Raw genomic sequence first — 25,036 nt, forward strand, 5'->3', positions numbered from 1 at the left:
TAAAAAATTTTAATTTGCATGAAGGATATTTTAAATTTTCTACAAAATACCCAAAGAAGTTTTCAGATGGAGTTGAAATTCTGTCGTTTTCCATTCACTCTCATTTGAGACATCGTGACTCATAAATTTCAAGTTTTATCTATTCCGTTGAACCAATATTTAGCGAAAGATAATGCTCGACTCAATTTTGAAGTCTTGACCTTGTGCTTATTTTAGACTCCCGGTTTAATCGCAAAATTTGACTTAAAAAAAAAAAAATAAGCTTAGAAAAATATTTATGTCCTCATGTGTTTCCATTTAACGAAAAAAAAACTTCAGAATGATGAAAATCATTTAAAATCAATGACAATTTTTCATTAGAACATAAAAACTATGATTATCGAACCAAAGAAATTTCTGTGAATTAAAAAAAATTAACGTGGATCAAAGAAACTGGTTGTTTGAAATAATTTTTTTTCGCTTAACCAAAATTAACATTAAAAATAAGAAAATCATTTTAAATTTAAAAAAAAAGGTTACAAAAAACCTTTTCTATGCACCAAAGAAAATTCATTGAATCAAAACAAAAATTTATTTTTCATTCAATGGAAATATTTTTTTGGAATCAAAGGATCCTTTTTTTTTTACTGGATGATACTTATTTTTGGAAACATACTTTTCTTGTTTGAATACTTTTTGTTCCCCTCTGATACATCAGGGACTTATTATTTTTTTTTTAAGTTTTTTTTATATTTAATTTGAAAAACGAAGATTGTCATAGCTAAGGAATATTTATTTGGACTCGATTCTCGTATAGCTCGATATAACGGTGAGAAAGGTTCGTCGATATGTACTTTTGGATGATGCTGTCGAGAAAAACCGGTTCCGATTATACGGTCGAAGAAGGTTTGGAAAGAACCGGCGTTTGTTTCTATTGTTACGTCTTCCTTTTTATAATTTCTTTTTCCATGAAATTGATATGTATACAAATTGAAATCCAAAAAAAAGTGGAATAGAAAGTTGTAGAAAAGCAGACTTTGCACTCTTACCCAAAATCCACACTTTTCTTCTTCGTTATTCATTTTCTTTCGTGGAAAATTATTTTTGTTGTTGAAAATTCATTTTTCCGGGTTAAAAAAAATTGAACTGTTTTGTAGAAAATTCGTATTTTTGTTTGAAATCTAACAAATTTGGTTGATAATTTAACTATTTGGTTTTAAACTAAACTTTTTTGCGAAGAATTTATATTTATGGGTTAAAAATTCTACTAATTTATCCAAGTCATCATTTTTGCTTGAAAATTCAACTGATTTATTGAACATTCACCTTTTTGAATTGAAAAATCATCTTTTGATAGAAAATTTATCTTTTTCTGTTGAAAGTTAAGTCTTTTTAATTTAAAAGTGTATTATTATATTTTTAGTTCGGAATTCGTTAATTTTTTAAATTGTTTTTTTGTTTATTTATTATTTTGGTAAAAATTCAGCTCCTTGTTTGAAAGTTGATTTACTTTGTAAAAAATTGATTTTTTTGGTTGAAGATTCATCTGTTTGAAAATGTAACTATTTTGTTGGAAATTCAGTAGTTTTTTTTAGTTGAAAATTCAGTTTTTAACTGATAATTTAACTACGCCATTTTTGGTTTGAAAATTTATCTTTTTTAGTTTGAAATTCAACTATTTGGTTCAAAATTCATTTATGTTGTTGAAAATTCGTCTTTTTGCGGGAAGAAGCTTCTTGTTTGAATATGTATTTTTTTGAGTTGAAAATTAAATTGTTTTCTAAAAAAAAAAATCGGTTTTTTCATCATACTTCTTAGTTAAAAATTTAACTATTTCCTTGAAATCTTGTTTTTATTCCAATTTAATTTTTTAATTGAAAATTTTACTATTCCATTTTTGGTTTAAATTATTCCTTTTTCGCTGAGAATTCAATTATTTAGTTAAAAATTAAATTTTTTTGCTGAAAATTGATTTTTCGAGTTAAAAAATTCAATTTTTTTTGTGGAAAATTCATATTTCTTGTTTAAGATTTCAACAGTTTGGTAGAAAATTCAGCTATTTGTTTTGAAATTTAACATTTCGTTGAAAATCCGGTTTTTTTCAGTTAAAAATGAAAGTTTTAACATAAAATTGAATTACTCCATTTTTGGTTTAAAATGATCTTTTTTGTTGAAAAAAAAACATTCTTCTTTTTTTTGCTACAAGAAACTTGTTGTTTGCAAATTACACTGCTTCGTTAAAAATTCATACTTCTATTGAAAATTAATTTTTTTTTATCTGAAAATTTTACTATTCCATTTTTGGTTGAAATTTCAACTTTTTTTGGTTGAAAATTATTACTTTTTGATTGAGAATTCAAGTACACGGTTAAAAGTGAACTCTTTTGTGAAAAATCGAAGTTTTTGAGTTGAAAACTCAATTTTCTACAGAAAATTCGTATTTTTTGTTTGAAATTTTAGCAGTTAGGTAGAAAATTCAACTATTTCGTTGAAAATCCAGTTTTTTCTTAGTTGAAAATTAATTTTTTAACAGAAAATTTACATATTTTTTAAAGTTTCATCTTTTTGCCAGAAGAAACTTCTCGTTTGAAAGTTCAACTGTTTTTTACAAAATTCTTCTTTTTGGTAGAAAATTAATTTTCAGCATAGAAATTTCATCTCTTTTGGTTGAAAAATCGACTATTTTCTAAATTTACAACTACTACTTGGTTCAATGTTGATTCTGGTTAAAAGAAATACATTTTGGGTTTAAAATTTAACTATTTTGTTTTAATTTCTCTTTCTTTACTGACAAATGTTTCTTAGTTGAATATTCGTCTTGTTTAAATTTGACTGATTTTAATGTAAAATTAAAATATTATTTTTGGTTGACGTATTCGTTATTACATTGTTTGCCGTGAACTTATTTCCTTGATTTGAAAAATTCAACTATTTTGTTAAAAATTCGACTTTTTCTCCTTTTTGTAAAATTATTTTTTAACTGAAAATTTAACTATTCCATTTTTGTTTAAATATCTTTTTTTTTTTGTTTTGAAAACCATTCTTTTTGGGAGTGGATTCAACTGGTTTGTCAAAAAAAAATTTCGGATGGAAAATTTCTCTGTTTGGTATACAAATTTAACTACTTGGTTGAATACATTTTTTCTTGCATATTCATGCACAAATTTTTTTAAATTTATATTTTTTAGTTGAAGCTTGAGCGATTTTGCAGAAAATCCTTCTTTTTTTTTTGCTTAAAAATTGATAATATTTCGGGTCGAAAATTCAACATTTTTGTAAACAATTAATCATTTTGTAAATTTTTTTTGTTGCAAAAAAATTCCTCGGTTTGGGAAAAAATTCTAGTTATATGGTTAAAAGCAATCTCTTTTTTTAATATTCGTAATAGCTGTTTAAAAACTTAATTTTTAAAACAATTTTCTAAATTCATATTTTTGGGTTGAATTTGATTTTTTAAGAGATTTTTTTAGACAATAAACCGTCACCATTATAAGATTACTTGTTCGTTTAACGTCCAGGTTTTTTTAAAACAGATTTTCAAGTTCGTCTTCCGTGGTGGAATATTGATAAGATAATATAGTGACTAATGAGTAATTATATGACTAATGACCCACTTCAAAGTTCTTCAATGACACAGAGAAAATTAATTTTTTCTATATTTTTTTTTTATAAATGATACTTGAAAATTAATCTTTTTTTCCTGAAGATCTCTCTGCGTGGAAATTCTGACTATGAGAGCAAAATATTGCTCATTGTTTAAATATTCAACAATAAGCGAAAGTTAAATTCTCCACCTATTACGAATATCCGATAATTCAATGACGCGCGAAAAACTGCGTCATTCACATACTACACGAGAGTTGATTTTAAATTTCAAAATAACTTCGATCAGACAAATATTTGTCTTCATTTAAATAAACTGTTTCTTTAACATGTTTTTTTTTTTTAACAAAACTAAGTTCAGAATTAAGAAACTCACACCAGTTCAAATTTAATCAAAATTTGGATTGGAACAAAAAACGGGTTTCTTATACCCAAGAAATTTCATTGAATAACAAAAATTCTTTAAATAAAAGATTCTCTTTCAGTCAAAAAAAAACTTCTTCGGAGCGCAAATGAATATTTTTCAAAGACATGTTCTTCGATTCGAAGAATCTGTTTTCTGAATGTACGTTTAGTAATTGCTTGATGACTCATCCTGGAAGCGAGTGTTTTATGCTTGTTAGAGTCTTCTTCACAATATGAATGTTGCAAAGATTAGTTATCGTCACTTATTCTTATCAACATTTTACTTAAAATAACTTTGATACAAATGATTAAATTTAAATAAAATAAAATTAAATAAATAAACAAATAATTGCATTTTCGAGCCAAAAAGACGAATTTTTCGATGGAAATTTAATTTTCAACCAAGAAATGACTTCTACCAAAAGAGGAATTTTAAACCAGTTGAATTCTTAAATAATTAAATAAATTTTTAACCAGGAAATGTTAATTTTAAAACAAAAAGTTGTATTTTCAACTAAGAAAAAAAATTTTTTGATCCAAAAATGGACTCATCAATTTTTCAGTTGAACAATTTAAGTTTTAGTTAAAAATAAATTTAACCAGTTGAATAGTTAAAGTTTTATATAAAAAGTTAAATTTCATCAACAAAAAAAGATTCTCAAGAAGAAGTTGAATTTTCTAGGAAAGAGAAGAAAAAGTTTTTTATTTAAAAATTTTGAATGGAAATTTTACGAAACCTTAAAAAAAATGTAATAGTTTTTAACCCAATTGTTAATATTTTAAGTTAAAAAGACGAATTGGCTACAAATCAGATGAATTTTTAATTCTAAAATGTGATTTCTCAACGAAATAGTTGAATTTTCTACAAAAAATATGAATTTTAAATCAAAGCGTTGATTCTCAACCAAGTACATAGTTTATTTTCCTACTAAATTGTGGAATTTTTGACCAAAAAGAAGAATAAAAAAATGTTAAAACAAAAGAATGAAAAAAAAAGAATTTTAAACAAAATATTTAATTTTTAAACTAAAATATGAATTTTCAAGAAAATAAAATAAATTTTAAACACAAGAGTTCAACTTTAAACCAATGATTGGGACTTTTTATCAAAACAAATTACTTTTTAACCAAATATTTGAACTTTTAACCAAATAGTTGAATTTTCAACTAAGTAAATATTAGAATTTTTTACCAAACTATTTAAATAACTGATTAAAATTGGAAAGGGAAGTATTGGGAATGAAATCATTGGTTTTAGAATTCGATTAGAAACTCCACTCACTTCTATTTTTGAATTCTCTCAAAATATTTACTCTTTCTTGTTTACATTCGTTTACATTCTTCACAAATAAATGTTAAATAATTTATTTTTGGTGATTGGTGCCCGATTCAAACTCTTTCGAATTTTTTGAAATACAAAATTTTAGTTGAGAGTAGTCAGGGTGGTTAAAAAACAAAGGGATTTTTTTTTAATTTTCATGCGGAAGTTTAAAAAAAAAATAAAGAATGTTTTTTACGTTTTGGACAGAATTGTTAATATGAGGCGTATCGAGTTGCCCCTCAATATTTTCTTTTCACAATTAAGAATAAAATATGAGTTAAAATTAAATTTTTGAATACTGAGCGAAAAAAAATTATTTTTTAAAATAAAAATGGAAGAAACAGGAGATAATCGACATTCTTTTTATATTTGCATTAACATACAATTTTAAACAGGAATTTAAAATTTGCCTGCACGTATCAATTTTAAATTTAATTATAACATTTTGCTAGAAAATAAAATCTAAAAAAAAGGTTAACAATTGCGTTATTAAAGTTTTTTAAAACTTTTATTTTGCATTCACTGTGCCGGTTGTGTTATTTAATATTTTTTGTAAGTTTAAAAGATACATTATATAAAAAATTTCCTTCCTGGTTTTTAATAGATCGAACGAAATCGTTTCATTTTTAACTCTAAGGAATTTAACTTTCCAGTGATGCCTTATCTGAAAATTTTTCATTCAATATTATTTGTTAATTTTATAGACAAATGCTCAGTCTGGATTTTTCAAATCGGAAAGAAATAATTTTTTTTTATTGATTATTGTTAAATGCAAGCTATAAGCTATAAAGTTAAATAATTAAAATTGGATACGTGTGGAAATGATGCACGTGATTGATATAATTTATATTTATGTAAACTTTCGTTCATTATCAACTTGCGTCAGCGTAACAAAACACAATTTATCCGACTTAAATTACGTTATTGTTGCCGTAATCCCACTTAAGCAAATTTTCTTGTCTTCTCTGACAAAATGTGACATTCAATAAAATTTTATTGCACAAAAAATTTTAATTAATCAAAATTTGACTGAAAAATCAGTATTTTCTACTGACAAATCAGTAGTTTTAACAGATGAATAAGTCAGTATTGCTGACTGAATCAATTAATTGAAATAACTGATTTGTAGTCAGTAGACGTGACTAATTTGTCTGTCGTATTCTAAGATGATTAAAAATTACTGATTTAATTTGTGAAATTTTATTAGACCATTGGGAATTAATAAATTGAAGAACGTTAAGTTACAGTTTAGAGCATTAAAAATGACTGATTTAACACTTTTTCAAACCCTTCTCTTGTTTAACAAATTTTTTTCTTTTATTTCGTTTGAAAAACGTCTCAAATAGGACAAAGAACGACTGATTTTATCAATGATTTGAATTTGTTTGAAATAAAAGGAAATAAAATTGTGTTAAAATTTTTCTGAGAAATATATTATTTTTATCAAGAAATCCACCAATGTCAGTGAACAATGAACCTTAATTATCATTTTTATTCATCACGTTACAATTAAATATTGTTTAAACGAACCAAAATAACCAATTAACTGTTTACAGTTAATTAATTAATAGAGTTACAAATCGTTACATTGTTATTGACAATCTCGTAAGCAATTTTTCTTCTCTAATGCTCAAAATTCTGTTTTTAGTTCTTGAAAAAATCTAAGTTACGTAGTCATGACTTTCAGCCATAAAATTTGATTTTTTGAAACGATGGTTTATTGTTTATGACAAATTTTTTCAGTAATTTTTGTTCTTTTGTACAACAATTAAAAAAACATTAATTTATACAAAAAAACAGGTGTTTCACGTCCTATTTTATTTTATTTTATTTGAAAACAAAAAAGTGGGTTCTTAGCGAAACACGTGGGATAAACACATAAGTCCTTTATAAAAGAGAAAGTGACCTGACGGAATAGAAAAGGGAGGAAGGATCGATTAAATTGAATCCTGCGTACTTACCACTTTCGTTCATATCTGTGTGCGTGGTATAAAAATTCAAGGTCACGCACAACCCGTCATAAAATGCGAGCAAAATGACGCACCAATTTACGTGAGGGAAATGAGAATGAAAAGATCTAAATCTCTACTATCTTTTTCTCTTAGAAACCTTAATCAAAAACCTACAGAAAGGAAGTAATCAAGTGGAGTCCTTAACCGAAAAAGCGTTCTCATTGTACCCGTAAAATAGGGTTTCTGCTGGAACGGAATATATCCAGAATTTTCTTTGCCTATAATATTTAGCTGGATTATTACTTTCAGTTAAAAGATATGTTACAAGTTTACGAGGCTCGATTTGTAGAGCATAAAAATCCTTTTTAAATGATCCCAACTAAAACTATTTTGGACTAATAGTTTAGGAGAAATGCGGTTTCTACTGGAACGAAATCGATCCAGGATTTTTCTGCTTAAAATGTTTTAGGTGGACTGTTGCTTCCGTTTAAGAGATTCGTAAAAAGTTCATAGGACTCAATTTCAAGAGCATAAAAATACGGTTTCTGCTGTAACAAAATATTTCCAGAATTTTTTTGTTGCCATCATTTTTTGGTGGATTGCTGCTTCCGGTTAAGAAATGCGTAAAAAGTTCGTAGGGCCTTGGCTGCGGATTGCGATGGAAAATTCGGTTTTCAAATAAAAAGAATACAAACTTACTCTCGAGATATGGTGATGCTGAATGAGGATAAAAAAGATTTTTTTTTTCAAACAAAAATTTCTGCTCCGAGGAAATAAGAATTTAATATCACGATATTTCAGTATGACAATTTTTGACTAAAACAATAAAATAATTTTTTTTAAATATATTTTTTCATTTCAAGAAATGTCAATACTAAAAGGTTGAAAAACCCGATATTCCTATAAAATTCTAACTAAAATGTGATTAAATTTTTTTTTTAATAATTTGAGTTATTAAACACCTTCTGCGCCAAATTTAATTAACCAAATTGATTTATCGTAAACTTTTAGTCGCAAAGAGTTCTAGTATGAGTAATTTAAAAGGGATTTTTATGCCCTACATAATAATTATGGAAAATTGTCCCATTCAAATTATGCCTCCAGCGTTAACTCGATTCATTCAAGCAGAAACTCAGGAGTATTAACTTGTTAGACGATTGTTTTCAACCTCGAGAATAATTATTTATTTAGCTGCAGGATGAATCAGGGTGTTGGCTTGACCTGGAAATTTTAATTTCATTTTAAAACCTAGATACTTATATACAGTAATAAAAAATTGATCCTGGATTTTCTAAAAGATTTTTTAAGATTTTTTATGTAAAAAAAAATCTAAAATTTTTGAGTCAATTCAAAAAGTATTTAGGACTTTTTTAAAGTTTGCATGAAATTTTAAAATGTTTTATAAATTATCGGAGACCTTTACAAGTTGTAAAATATTTTTAATCTCTGAAAAACTTCTAAAACCCCGAAATATTTTTTTAACAGACTCGAATTTTTCTTATAATTTTTAAAAATATTTTGAAATATTTTGAAATTTTCTTTAAAAAAAAAACAGAAAATGACCTAGAATTTCATTTTATGACCTAGATTTTTTCAGTATGACCTATTTTTTAAAGAAATTGTTCTTTTAATCTCTAAACTTTTAAAAGTTTAGAAAAAATTTTGAAATGTTATATAAATTTTCGGAAACCTTTTCATGTTGTAAAATATTTTGAATCTCTTTTAAACATCTATAACTTTTAATAATCTTTTAAACTGACTGAAATTCTTCTTATAATTTTTAAAAATGTTTTGAAATGTTTTGAGATCTTTTAAAATTTTCTTTAAAAATTAACTTTTGAAAATAAAAAAATCGTTTTCACTTTTCCCAGGAATCTTCAGAAATTGTATTCATCGTCTTGAAACCTTTCAAATTGTTTAAAAAGCTTCTACATTTTTTTTTTTTACTTCTGCAAAATTAAAAACTATAATGTTTTCTTTTCTTTGTTATATTTTGGTGTAATATAGAATTCTTAAATAAATTTAAACTTCAAAAAAAGATTTCTTTTGATCAAAGCATGAATCTACATCAAAATAATTTATCATTTAAAAATTTGCTTCTGAAAATTGCATTGTTATCTGTCATTTTCTAATTTATTCTTTAGAAATTAGTTAACAATTCCACTCTATTCAAATGACTTCCACTTAATTTATATCTCAAATTACAATGTTTTTTTATAATTTTCTGAACTGTTGTCCACAAGTGTCAAGTAGTCGGTTTTCATGCAAAGTGACTTTAAATTCTATTTCTAATTATAATTTTTAATTCCTTGGACGAAAATAGAAATAATTTGAAAGATGAAATATTATCAGATCATTAGGAAATATGATAACTCTACTAAAATTCTTAACCATTATTTTCTTTTTCATTTGATGAAAAATAATGTACACCTGACGAAAATTAATTTGGAATTAAAAGAAACTTTTTGAATCAACTGTTCGAAAATTCTCGTTAATATTGAGTGATTTTTATCTGCAAAACTGCCAGGGGCTAACAATAAAATTTCCATATTAGGTCAAGTCCGGATTCTTTAAACAATTATTTCTGACTCTGCATAAAACTTCAAATAGCGACTTTGACCTAGATTGAATCAAATTCATTTTCTGAGTCTCTGTTATATATATGAGTATTTTTCCATTCAAAAAATCATAGTTTATTTTTTTTTGTAACCCATAGTTCGCTACAGGTCCTAAAAAAATACTTTTCCATTTAAATTGGAACTGAATTAATAGAACAATAGAACAATTTTTGGTTAAATGTTTTTTTGTTTGTTGAAAAGTTGATTTTATTTTTACTTTAGAATTCATTTTTTATAGTCAGAAATGTAAATTTAAATTGTTGCAAATTTATTTATTTATATCTATTTTATTGTTGAAAAATCAACAGTTTTGTTAAAAGGTCATCCAATTTTGTTTATAATTCAACAATGGATTGAAACAAAAAATTTGTTGACTAAAAATTAACCTGTTTTTTTTTCAAATGTCAAATATTGTAGATATCAAATTTAAGTCTTTATTTTATTTGGGCAAATAAAATAATGGAATTTTAAACCCAAAAATATAAATTTTTAGCAAAGAAGGTGATTTTGTACCAAAGTATTTGACTAAAACTTTGTCTAATTATAAAAACATTTTCTTGATTGAATATTTATCTTTTTGGTTGAAAATTCAGATACTTGTTGTTAAATATTCGTGTTTTGGTTGAAAATTGATTTTATTTTAATTATTCTCTTTGCCTTGAAAATTCGACTCGTCTTTTTGTCTGGAAAATTTCACAATTTGGTTGAAGTTCTTTTTATTTCTATTGTTGGTCATTTAATTGTTTTTGCCTTGAAAATTCGACAATTTGGTTAAATTTTTTGTTTTATCCTGGACTGAAAAATATTTTTTGTTGAAAATTAAACTCTCTTGTACAAAATTCATCTTTTTGGTGGAATTCAATTGGTTTTTTATTTAAAAATAAAATCTTTTTTGGCTGACAATTATAGGCTGCTTAGTTAGAAATGTAACTATTTTGCTAAACATTTTTTTTCTGGTTGAAAATTGATCTTTTTAGTTGACAATTCTTCTTTTTGCATTAAAAATTCTACAATATGGTTGAATTTTTTGTTTCATCCTGGACTGAAAAATATTTTTAGTTGAAAAATTAAACTCTTGTCCAAAATTCGTCTTTTTGGTAGAATTCAATTGGTTTTTATTTTAAAATAAAATCTTTTATAGCTAAAAATTAGGATGCTTAGTTCGAAATGTAACTATTTTGTTGAAAATTTGTTTTCTGGTTAAAAATTGATATTTTTAATTGACGATTCTTCTTTTTGCATTGAAAATTCTAAGTCGTTTTTATATTCAACTGGTTCTCATTTTAAATTAAAGCCTTTTTCATTGAAACATTAACTATCATATTTTTTGTTTAGAATTATTATTATTATTATTATTATTATTATTTAATTCGGTTACTTTTTTCAAAATGTAACATTTTGGTTAAAAATTCGTTTTTTGCTTGGTAATTGATGTTTTTAGTTTGTAATTCATCTATTTTTTTGAAAAATCGTATTTTTTGGTAGCACAGTAATCTTCTTGGTTGAAAATTGATCTTATTGGTAGAAAATCCAGCCATCTAAACAAAATTATCTGTTTTGTTTAAAATGCAATATCCTTACTTGAAATTTGAATAATTTAAAGCCTTTCAATTATTCTTAAGCCTTGGTTCGGTAATGTATATAAATTTGGTAAACAGATATACTTTAGGAAATTTTGTTTGAAAGATTTTAGATTTCATGTTTAAAAAGATTGCTCCTGAGTTCAAGGGCCCGAATTAATTTTAATGTAGCCAAGAGATTGATATATTATATAAAAAGTATCTTAGATATTACAAAACTTTTACGTATCCTTGATTTTATTTTAGTCAGGATTTATAAATTATTTTAATTATATAGTTTGAAATGGAATAATTAATTTAAAGGCCAGATGGATGAAGAAAAACGTTTTCAAAGACAAAAAAGTAATTTCTGATATTTAATCAGGTATTATACATGAATGGAGGCTGTAACTTCATCTAACAGTTACCATAAAATAAACGGTCAGTGTTGCGCAACGTTCTTGTGAATCATACCAACACAAGTATCGCTGATGTAACCCTAAATATACAGGGTGGTCCATTTGAAATTTTCGAAATCAAACCAATTTCGTCAATTATTTCAGATTTAAATTTAATTTTCTTTAGCAAATCGTGACCCTAAGATCAAAGGGTTCCAATTTAAATAAATTTAATTTAAAAAGAGGAGATAAAAAGGAAGCAACCTCCAAATCCCTTTTCTTATTTTTTTTTATTAAAATTGTATTTCAAAAAATAGCCTAGGACCTTTTGTTTGCCGAACGAGTTAATTACTAAAATGAGAATCTTGAATAAAATTGTTATAATTGTGTATGGCCTGAGTTCGAAACCCAGCGAAGTTGTAGGCTTTCCCTTTTTCACAAAATTGATTATTTAATGTCGATAAAAATTGTTAAAAAAGAATATAAATTTTGATTTATTCGTAATTTAATTTCTTAATTCAGGAAAAGTCAAAGCAAAGATAATAAATTTGAAATTTAAATTAAAAATTGTTTATTCTGTCCATTAAAGATTATATGTTAAAATATGTTGCAAGATATACATTTTTTTAATTGTCTTTTTGGTTCAGAAATTCCCCTGTTTTAGTAGCAATTTCCTCTTTTTTGTTTGCTTAAAAATGCAACTATTTGGATGAAAATTCTATCTTTTTTATTTGATTCAACTTTTTTATTTTTAAACTTAAAATCTTTTTCGGTTGAAATATCAACTATTATATTATTAAATAAAAATTAACTTCTTTAGTGGAAAATTAAACTCTTTTTTTGAAAATTCGTTTTTTTTCTGGTTGAAAATAAATGTTAATAAATGAAAATTTAACCATTCGAAATTTATTTGAGAATTAATTTATTTAACTGGAAATTTAACTATTTCAATTGAAAATTCGTCTTTTTTTGTAGAAAACTATTTTTCTTAATTACTACCCTTTTCCATTATTAATTCTTCTCAATTTTTTGCTGAAAATTCAACTGTGTCATAGAAAATATGTCTTTTGTCTTGAGAGTTAAACAACTTAGATGACAATTTTTTCTTCCTCAACTAAAAAATGTTTATTTCTTGAAAATTCGCCTTTTTAGTTTGAAAATTGATCATTTCAGTTAGTTCAAAATTCAACTATTTGTTTGGCTACCCTGTTACATAATTTTGTACAATTTAAATTTAATATTATGAAATTAAATAGGCTTTTCGATTAAAGCTTTGAGTTTAAAAAATTGTTAATATTAAAATTAAGCTGTTTTGAATGCCTAATTCTAAAAAAAATAGTTCACTTTTTAAGGTTGAAAAAAATATATTTCTAGAAATTTCCACCACTTGTAACAGTAACCTTGTATTGACAAAAGTTATCTTTATCTATAAAACTTAACTTTGATAAACATGTTTTGCAATGACAGTAAACATTTTTAGTATACATTGACTTAAAAAATATTAGTCGTGTTTATAACTAAAAAAGATAAATTCTCAGCGAAAATTTAATGGTTAATATTTCAACATTAAAAGGATTTTAATTTTAAATAAAAAACGGTTGAATTCACACACAAAAGAAAGAAAAATTTTCAATGAAATAGTTGAATCCTAAACCAAATTGTTCAATTTTCAAGTCAAAAATACGAATTTTCTACAAGACGGTTGAATTTTCAAACCGAAAATATTAATTTTCAATAACAAAATTAATTTTCAATCAAATAGTTGAATTTTCAATCAAAAAGAATTTCTTCTTAAATAAAAAAATGTAATTCATCAAACAAACTCTAAATATTTTACAAAACAATGGAATTCTAAATGAAATAAAATAAAATAAAAAAGAATAAATTTCAATCGATCAGTTGAATTTTTAACAAAGAAAAATTACCAAAGTAGAATTTTATACAAAATTGTTGATTTTTCAAGAAATTAATTAAAATTTTGGCCAGAAGAGAAGAATTTTCAAACAAGAATTTCAAAAATTAATGCAAATTTTTAGAACAAAAAATCTGTCAAAGTTTGATTTCTGAAATTTGTTTAATAACGAATTGAATTTTTATCATTTTTAATTATGATATCGTTCAGTTTACAATGCGTAATTCGAAAAGCTTTCACTTAAAAAATTTTCAATTTTGTATTTTTATTTTTAAATGTACATTTTTCATTTAAAGAATTTTAAAATGCAGTGTTAAAGACTTTAAAATTATAAGCGTTTGAGATGAAATGTGAATATAATTTACAGTGATTTTTAAAATTGAACTATACATTAAGGATTAATAAGTGAAAAATGTTTGATTTTACAAGAATATTCAGAAACAGGTCAAAATTGAAGAAATTCCAGATTTTAACGTTAAAAATTAAACTGCAACAATGAAAAAGACTTTTTCCAGTTTTTAAATGAATTAAAAATAATATATTTAGAGTCCAATGGCTTTTATTGAATTTAAAATATTGTTTTAGTCTCAAATTTAAAACTTTGAAATGTTTTTATTAAGAAAAATAACAATTGCTTAATATTTAAAAATATTTGATTTTTCATGTAAAATCAGTAATTATAAATAAAATATTCAGAACTAAATAAAAAACTAAACTTTGTTATATTTAGAAGGTCTGGAAAGATTTTTAATTAATTTAAAATTTGAAATGATTTCAAATATTTTATAACAAGATATAGATTTTTTCAGATTTCGAACAACAAATTTAGAAGCTTTTTAAGAATTATGAAAGGCTTCAAGAGAATAAAAAACATTTTCTTAAGATTCCTGGAAAAATTGAAAATGACTTTTGATTTTGAAAATTTAATTTAAAGAGAATATTAAAAATAATATAAAAAGATTTCCAAAATTGTCAAATATGAATATTTTTATTTTTGCAGGATTTCAAAACAAAAATTAGGAAGAATTCAAATCATTTTAAAAGATGTTTAAAAGTTCTGAAAAAAAATTTTTTAATAATTTAAAATTTGAATAAATGTAAGGCAAGATGTAGATGTTTCAAGTCTTTGAAATAAATCTTTGAAGTTTTTCTAAGGATTTTCAAATCATTTAGAATGAAAATAATATAACTTTTAATTTAAGAAGTGTTCAGTTTATAAAAAAAAAATAATAATCGTTTTCAATTTGTAAAATTTTTAGCTGGAAATTGCTTAAAATGATTTGCAGCTCATTTTTTATTACATCAAATGGCAAAAATGATTAGCTTTAGAGTTCGAATTTTTTAATTTCATTGACCGAGAAAAATTTTTGCGAGCCGGGAAATGACCGGGAATTTTAAGGGACCGGGGGAAACCGGGAAATGACAGTGGATTTATTTTTCGACCGGGAATTTTACAAATTTTTTATTCTAAAAATTTTGTCCAACTTTTATTTCAACCGTTTTAAAATAATTTTCTAAATTGTGATTTTTATAAATGATTAAAGTTCAAAATGTTTAATTCGAAAATCTTTCACTTTAAAAATGTTTCATTTTAGATTTTTAATTTTTAAGCATATATTTTAATTTAAAGAATTTTAAAATGCAGTTTTAAAGGTTAAAAAAATGAGAAGTTTTTAAAATCGCAGATTTTTTAATAAAAAACAGGCTGGCCGTCGGACCGGGAATCCGGGAATTTTACGAATTTTCAGAACAAAAATCTGCCCAACTTCGATTTTAACAGTTTTTAAAATAATTAAAGTGTACTTTTTAGGATTTAAACAATTAAAAATTAAAAGCATTTGAAGTTGAATTTTTTGATAAAAAACAGTTTTATTTTATCAACTGTAAATGTAAATAAATAAATTGATAAGGATTGCCATTAATATATCATTTATTCCGATAATTTTATTTTAAAATAATTTTGATGATTTATCAATACTATATTTTTAATTCAGTATTCCTTTATATTATTTTTTTATATTAAATTTAATAAATAAATTTATTAATGTAAAGGTGCGTTTTACTTTTTTCAACTTCAAAATAAATCCACAATAATATATTCATAATTAAATGTTATTATTAAATTAAAAATATTGTGAGTCTAAATTATTTAATTTTCATTCCATTCAATTTGAAATTCCTTAATGTAGAAAAAGAATAAGTATTTAATATTTGGCAATATTTCACTGTTTTTTTAAGACGAGTAAATTGAAATGAAATATTTAAAAGAAAACTACTTAAAAAGTGTTCAATTTATAAGTGAAATTGTTAAATTTTGACACATAAATAACAATTAAACACTTATTATGTGTAGAAAAAATTTGAGTAATTTTAAAAGATATGTAGAACTTTTGAAAAGATTCAAAATTAACTAAAAACTTGAAATTATTGCAAGTGATTTAAACGAAGTGTGTTAACATTTTTTTCAGAACTTCTAAAAATATTTTTAAATTAATCGGCATTTTCCTCCAATTTTTAAAAATCCAGCAAATTAAAAAAAAAAATCCTTAAAATTTTCCATTTCTTTGATCATTTTTTAAATCTGTTAAAATTTCTCTTACAATAATTTTTCATAGTGAAAAGTCTTTTTCAATTTTCCTAATAATCATGAGAAAATGTTTATTCTTTTGTAGGCTTTCACAATTCTCAAAAAATTTCTAAATTTTTTGTTTGAAATTTGCAAAAATCTAAATTCTATTTTAAATTCGGCTGTTGTAAGTATTTCAAATTATTTCAAGTTCTAAATTTAATTCGAATCTTTTTAAAGCTTCTAAATATCTCTTAAAATTCCTCTAATATTTTTACAAATAATAAATGTTCTATTGTTATTTATAAATTCAACTTTAATTTTTTTTAATTTACAGGATTTTCTCAAAGTTATAGAAGAAATTCAATTAATTTTGAAATATATTTAAAAGTTCCGAAGAAAAAATTCCAAAATGATTTTGAATTTCGAAAAATTTTAAACCACTTCTAGATTTTTAAAAATTTAAAAATAATTTCTAAACCTTTTGAAAGATGCCTAGGCTATTTAAAATAAAAATAATTTAACTTCTAATTTAAGAACTGTTAAGTTAAAAAAATAATTTTTCCATTTTTAATATGTCTAGCTTAAAATTACTCAAAGTAATATAATTCTGAAAATGTTTATAGTCCATTGCTTGATTCTTTAATTTAGACTGTTGAAAATGTTAACGTGGATTTATATTTTTGGAACTCAATCTGAATAATATATAATTTAAATTTAAAACTCTATAATTGATAAAAGTTCTAAATTTTGCAGTTTATTTGCATTTCATTTAACATTGTTTATTTGAAAAGTGTTACTATCTTCCATTTGGTACGTGTACATTTTTAAGCATTTGAATACACAAGTTTTTAATTAAAAATTTATTAAAATTCAATTTTAAAAGTTTAAAATTCAAGAGTTCCACTTTGAATGCTTCAATTTGTTGTTTATTGTTTATTACTTTAAATAGAAGAATGTTTAGAATGGGGTTCGATTTTTTAAATTTCATTGACCATGAAAAATGATTGCCAATCGGGAAAAACCCGGGAATTTTTTTCTTCGATTAAAACGGGCACCCTGATAATGAAAGTACTATTTTTTGCCAGGTTTGTGGATTGGCAATTGTCACAGTTGGGGTGATTTTCCACTTGCAAGTTAAGGACGTCTCAGATGCTTTAAAAGATCAGGGTATCCCACCTGCCATTCCAATTGGCTTGATTGTCATCGGTGCCGTAATCTTTCTCATCGCCTTCTTTGGATGCTGTGGTGCAATTCGGGATAGTCACTGCATGGTCGTCACAGTAAGTACTCACATTTTAAATTTTTTAAATTTTAGTTAAACTTCACTTTTCAATTTATTATGTGCATTTTTTTTCAAGAACCTGATTTTTTAAAATAATTTTCATATTAACTTCTTGTCTAATGGTCTGGAATCAATTTTTTTTAATGTTGACTTTTTTAAACAATTTTTAAAAATAAATAATAATAAAAAATTAGATTCTAGACCAATATTATTATATTATATATAATGTTTTATTATATTATAATATTATTATTTAATTATAAAAATTTATTCTTTACATTTAGTAATCCAAAATTGATCTTCACGTTTGTCCAACCTAAACATAGTATTTAATAGATTAAAGTAATTTTTTGAAGATATTCCAACTTATTTGAAAGATTCTTTGTTATTTAGAAAAATTCTAAGAAATTTTCAAGATTTTTACAAAGTCTTAAGGGATTTTAAACAATTTCAAAAGATTAAAAATAGTTTAGGTTATTTTAAAAGGTATTGAGAAATTTTTAATATATTCAAATATTTTGAAGTGATTTTAAAGATTTTAGGTTATTTTAAAAGATTCCAACATATTCTAAAGAGATTTACGTGTTTTTCGAGGAATTTTTAAAGATTTAAATGATTTTGAGTGATTTAAACAAATATTACGGCGTTTAAAATAATTTAATGAAAATTTTAAAGATATGAACCTTAACGATTTGGTAATATTTTTAAAGATTTTGTAATGTTTTAAAAGAGTTTATAATATTTTAATGGAATTCAAAAAAATTAGCCACGATTATTGAAGGATTTTATAAAATTTCTCATAGATTAAAAAATATTTCAAGGTATTTCCCATGATTTAAAAATTGTTCAAGGAGTTTTTAATAGATTTAAATCATTTGAAAGCATTTTAAAGATTTTACGGTATTAAAAAAAATGCTATGAAATTCTTAAGCGGTATAAAAAGTTTCCAAGGCATTTTCAAGAGATTTATATCTTTTCAAGGAATTTCTAAGGATTTAAACGGGTTTTTAGTGGTTTCTAAATAAGTCATGGAGTTTTAAATAATTTCATAAAATTTCTAAAGATATTGCAACAATTTTACTGGATCTATTCAATTTTATAATATTTAATGGATTTAAAAAAAATTAGATTTACAAATATTTCAAGGTATTTTTCATGATTTTAAAGAATTTTTAAACTTCTAGAATATTTTTACAAATTTCCAGCATTTAAAAGATTTTACGGCAAAAAAAGGCCATGAAATTCTTAAGCGATATACAAAGTTTCCAAGGAATTGTCAAGAGATGTATATATTTTCAAGGAATTTCTATAGATTAAACGGTTTTTTAGTGATTTCAAAAAAAGTCATGGTGTTTTAAATAATGTTATAAAATTCTGAATTTATAATATTTTAATGGATTTAAAAGAAATGTAGTCATAAGAATTGAAGGATTTCATAACATTTCTTATAGATTTAAAAATATTTCAAGATATTTCCCATGATTTTAAGGAATTTTAAAACTTCTAGAATGTTTAAGAAAATTTCAACGACTTTTTAATTAAATTTAAATATTTTGAAAGCATTTCAAAGATTTTACGGCTTTTAACGAAATCCCATGAAATTTTTAAGCAATATAAAAAGATCTTAAAGTATTTTTGAGTATTTTAAAAGATTCCAAAGCATTTTCAAGGACCTATAAGATTTTATAATTTTTGATAAGAGTTTACAATATTTTAATGGATTTAAAAAAATTATTAACAAGAATTGGGGGATTTCATGAAATTCTGTCAGATTTTACAATATTTCAAGATATTTTCCAATATTTTAAATAATTTCAAAGCTTCTAGAATATTTCAAAAATTTCAAGGAGTTTTGAATACATTTCAATCATTTGAAACCATTTCGATGATTTTACGGCAATAAAAAAAAATTCCATGAAATTGTTAAGCGATATAAAAATATTGCAAAGGATTGCAAATATTTCTGGGTATTTTAAAAGATTCCAAGAAATTTTAAGAGATTTATATATTTACAAAGAATGTCTAAAGATTTGAACGGTTTTTAGTGATTTCAAAAAATTTTAATGGGGTTTTGAATAATTTCATAAAATTTCGGAAGATATTTCATCAATTTTATAGGACCTATAAGATTATATAATATTTTAAAAGAGTTAAAAAAAAATAAAAAAGGGTTTTAAATAAATTCCAAGCTTCTAGAATATTAAAAAAAAATTTAAGGATTTGTTTTGAATAAATTTAAATAATTTGAAAGCATTTTACAGATTGTACAGCATTTAAAGACTTGCATGAAATTTTTAGACCATTTAAAAAGATTTCAAAGGATTTAAATTATTTTTGGGTATTTTAAAAGATTCCAAGGAATTTTTAAGAGATTTCTATATTTTCCAAGAATTTTTAAAGATTTGAATGGTTTTTAGTGATTTAAAAATAATTTTTGGGATTTTAAATAATTTCAGAAAATTTCTGAAAATTTATCTTTCGAAAATCGTTCCATATATGCAACCAATTTTATAGAACTTATAAGGTTTTATAATATTTTAATAGGTTTCAAAAAAATTATGCACAAGAATTGAAGGATCTTATAAAATTTCTTAGGATATTTTGAAATATTCCAAAGAGTTTCAAATATATTTGAATAATTTAAAAGGATTTAAAAGATTTTATGGTATTTTAGAGTATTTTCAAAAGAGTTCAAGAATTTTAAGGAATTTCCAAAGATTTAAAAGATTTTTAGAAATTTACAAAAAAATTTTCATAGGGTTTTAAACGATTGTCTGAATTTTGGAAGATAGTGAACAATTTTATAGGACCTATTGGATTTTGTAATAGTTTAAAAGTTTCCAAGTGATTTTATAAGTTTTACGAGGATTTCAATGATTTCAAGGGATTTTAAAATATTTTGGAAATTAATTTCGTTTTTAATTAATTTTTTTTAACTCAAAATTCAACTATTCCGGTTGAAAATTCATATATTTAGTTTTAAAAAATTGCATTTTTTCAGTAAATTAATCTTATTAATTATTAATTCATCCTAATTTTTTGTTAAAAATTAATTTTTTGCCGAAAATTCATATTTTCGTTTTGAAAATTCAAGTGTCTTACAGAAAATTCGTTTTTTAGCTTTTGAATATTCAACAATTTGGAATTTTTTTTTTTTTTTACTGAAAAATCTTTGTATTGAAATTTTGATTTTCCGGTTTGACAATTCATCTCTTGTTGAAAAGTTGACTCTATTGTTAAAAATTCGTTTTTTTATCGTTGAAAATTAAGTCACTTCATTTTTTATTAAAATGTGTCTTTCTTAATTGAAAATTCAACTATTTGTTTGAAACTTGATGGATTTTGTTGAAAATTCGTTTTTTTTGGTCGAAGATTAATTTTTTTGTTTACAAATTCGTATTTTTGTTTTAAGATTCTTCTCTTTTGGTAGAAATTTCAATTTCTTATTGAAATATCAACTATTACATTTTCTCTTAAAAATTCATTTTTATAGACTAGAAATAAAACTATTTGGTTAAAAATTTAATAGTCGGTTTGAAAATTCAAGTCTAGTTGAAAATTGAAGTGTTTTGTGAAAAAACTTGTTTTTGTTGAAATATCAACTGTTTTTGGTTGTAGCTTAATTTTTGTTTGCTTGAAAATTCATCTTCGAAAATTCAAGTGTCTTTTGAAAATTCATATATTTGGAAAGGAAATTCACTTTTTTTTGTAGTAATTATCTTTCTTGATATTTATATTATATTTATTTATATATTTTAAAACATTCGAAGAAGTTTTATGAGATTTCCGAGGATTTGAATTATTTTAAGAGATTTTGAAACGCATTTATTAATTATTTTAAGAGATATTTCACTCGATTCTCCAGGATTTCTGAAAATATCAGATTTCATGTAATTTTTCGTGATTTGATAATATTTTAATCGTTCTCAAAGAATTTATTCACAAGAATTTGGGTCATTTCATCAGATTTTCAAATATATCAAGATATTTCCAAAGATTTTAAATAATTTCAAACGAAATTTTCAATGGATTTAAATAATTTGAAGGAATTTAAAAGAATTTTAAAGATGTTATGGCATTTTTTAAAACTTCGTGGAAGTTTCAAGAACTTTAAAAAGAGTTTCAACTACGAAAATATCTTCTACTATTGAATTTTATCGAGTCAAAACCATAACTTCAAATCTATAGATTTGAAATATTTTAGAGCTTTTTTAAAAATTCCAAGAAATTTTCCCGAGCTTTACGAGGGATTTAAAAATCCTTCATTTTCAAATAATTTGAAATATTTTATATTTTACAACATTCTAAGGCATTTTCAAGATCTTTAAAATACTTCAAGCGATTGCGAAGAATTTAAAATGATTGATTGATTTTTAAAAAATCCAAAGAATTTCTGATTAATTCAAATCATTTGGAGGAATTTCAAAGGACTTAAAATATTTTAGGGTATTTAAAAATATTTTTAATTTTGTAGGGATTTTATAAGATTCCAAGGCGTCTTCAATAAATTGCAGTAAATGCGATTTTAAAGAATTTTAAATATTTAATACAATTTAAAACATTCTAGAGCATTTTCAAGATCTTTAAAATACTTTAAGCGATTGCGAAGGATTCGAAATAATTTATGGATTTAAAAAAAATTCAAAGAATTTTTCATCAGTTTAAATGATTTGGAGGGATTTGAAAGGATTTAAAATATTTTAGGGCACTTAAAAATATTCCAAGGCATTTTCAAGGCGCTTTTAGAGTTTCATGGTATTTAAAAATATTTTTATTTTTGTAGGGATTTTATAAAATTCCAAGGCATCTTCAATTTATTTCAGCAATTTATTTCGATTTCAAAGAATTTCAAGTATTAAATCATTCTGAAATATTTTAGGGTTTCTTAATTGGAAATAATGTATATATTAAAAAAAATTAAAGATTCCAAGGCATCTTCAATTGATTTCAGGAATTTAATGCGATTTATAAGAATTTTAAATATTTTATATATTTTAAAACATTTTAAGGCTTTATCAAGATCTTTAAATTAATGCAAACGATTGCGAAAGATTCGAAATTATTTAGGGATTAAAAAAAAATGCAAAGATTATTTGATTAATTAAAATCTCTAGGGAATTTTATGAGATTCCTAGGCATCTTCAATATTGATTCCAGTAATTTAATTAAAGGATTAAAAATAATGTAGGGAATTTTAAAAGGTTCCAAGGAATTTTTAATTAATTTCAATCATTTAAAGAGAAGAGTAATTTCATGAGATTTCAAAGAATTTGAAATATTTTATTTTTTAAAACATTCCGAGGCATTTTCAAGAGTTGAAAAAAATGTCAAGGTATTTCTAAAGATTCTAATGATTTTTAGGAATTTAAAAAAATGTTGATGGGGTTGTAAAGAATATTCTAAATTTGTTGAAGAAATGAAACATTTTAGTTCATAAATATTATAAAATAATATTATCTGGAAAATAAGTACCTAAAAAAAAAATATCTTTCAGTTCGCAGTATTTTTGCTCGCCATTCTCATCATCCAAGTGGCCATTGCAGTCTACGCTTACATGCAAAAGATAGATAGTAACAAGATTCAGAACACATACAGAAATGATGTCTTTATGAAGTATTATGATGAATCCAGTAATGTCTCAAAGAATATCGTTGATAGTATTCAATCTGTGGTAAGTATAATAGAATTTAATATTGAAATCAAGTGTATGATTTCCATTTTTTTCCTATTTTTTTTCAAAAATCGCGGCCATTAATTTTTTTAAGTTGAAAATTAAACTGTTTAGTTGTAAATTCATGTTCTTTATTGACTATTCGTCTTCTTTTGTCAAAAATTAATTTTTTTTTCTACTCAAAATTTTAAGATTCCAGTTAAAAATGCATGTATCTGGTTAAAAATTTCGCTTTTTTGGCAGAAAAATAATCTTCATTATTAATTCTTCTTACTTTTTTTTTAAAAATTATTTTCTTGTTGAAAGGCAATTTGTCTCTGTTAGTTACAAATTTCGTCTTTTTGTTTGAAAATTAAACTATTTTGTTAAAAATGGGTTTTTTTCGTTAAAAACTAATTTTTTCTTATCTGAAAATTTAACTACTATTCCATTGTTGATCGAAATTTGGTGTTTTAGTTCAAAATTCATTATTTAAATATTTCTAATTTTAGTTGAAAATTCATAATTTTGATTGAAAATTAAATTTGGTTAAAAAATGTTTTTTGTTGAAAATTAATTTTTTTTCCTGAAAATTTTACAATTTCCTTTTTGATCGAAAATTTATGTTTTAGTTCAAAATTTAGCATTTCGATTGAAATTTCATCATTTTGATTGTAAAGTTAAACTATTTCTTTAAACATTATTTTTGTTTTGTTTTGTTGAAAATAAATTTTTTCTTTTCTAAAAATTTTACTGTTCCATTTTTGGTCGAAAATTGATGTTTTAGTTCAAAATTCATCATTTCGATCAAAAATTCATCATTTCGATTGTAAAATTAAACTATTTTGTTAAAAAAAATTTGTTTTGTTGAAAATTAATTTTTTTATATATAAAAATTGTACTATTCGATTTTTGATCAAAAATTGATGTTTTATTACAAAATTTAGCATTTCGATTGAAATTTCATCATTTGGAATGAAAATTAAATTATTTTGTTAAAAAAAAATTTTTTTTCGTTGAAAATTAATTTTTTCTTATTTAAGAATTTTACTGCTCCATTTTTGGTCGAAAATTGGTGTTTTAGTTCAAAATTCATCATTTCGATTAAAAATTCATCATTTTGATTGTAAAATTAAACTATTTTGTTAAAACAAATTTTTTTGTTTCGTTGAAAATTGATTTTTTCTAATCTAAAAATTGTAATATTCCATTTTTGATAAAAAAATTGGCGTTTTAGTTCAAAATTTAGCATTTCGATTTAAAAATTCATCATTTTGATCGTAAAGTTAAACTATTTTTTTAAACATTATTTTTGTTTTGTTTTGTTGAAAATAAATTTTTTCTTTTCTAAAAATTTTACTGTTCCATTTTTGGTCGAAAATTGATGTTTTAGTTTAAAATTCATCATTTCGATTGAAAATTCATCATTTTGAATGAAAACTAATTTTTCTTATCTGAAAATTTAACTACTATTCCATTGTATATCGAAAATTGATGTTTTAGTTCAAAATTCATCATTTCGATTGAAATTTCATCATTTTGAACGAAAATTAAATTATTTTGTTAAAAATGATTTTTTTTGTTGAAAATAAAGTTTTTCTTTTCCAAAAATTTGACTGTTCCATTTTTGGTCGAAAATTGATGTTTTAGTTCAAAATTCATCCTTTCGATTGAAAATTCATCATTTTCATTGTAAAATTAAACTATTTTGTACAAAATTATTTTGTTCGTTTTGTTTTGTTGACAATTAATTTTTTCTAATCTAAAAATTGTACTATTCTATTTTTG

The 25,036-nt window shown here is 23.4% G+C and overlaps 1 protein-coding gene across 2 annotated transcripts in view; it reads left to right on the forward strand.

Moving 5' to 3' along the window:
- The window catches only part of LOC117177970 (CD63 antigen-like), a 48,985-nt gene that overhangs the window by 19,213 nt on the left and 4,736 nt on the right, over positions 1–25,036 (forward strand). For both annotated transcript variants that reach the window (XM_033369124.1, XM_033369125.1), the window contains exons 2-3: positions 17,402–17,596; positions 23,093–23,269. In XM_033369124.1, coding sequence (XP_033225015.1) covers positions 17,402–17,596; positions 23,093–23,269 — 372 coding nt within the window. The remainder of the gene's footprint in view (positions 1–17,401; positions 17,597–23,092; positions 23,270–25,036) is intronic.

This window comes from Belonocnema kinseyi, chromosome 8, assembly GCF_010883055.1.
Source record: "Belonocnema kinseyi isolate 2016_QV_RU_SX_M_011 chromosome 8, B_treatae_v1, whole genome shotgun sequence".
NCBI lineage: Eukaryota > Metazoa > Arthropoda > Insecta > Hymenoptera > Cynipidae > Belonocnema > Belonocnema kinseyi.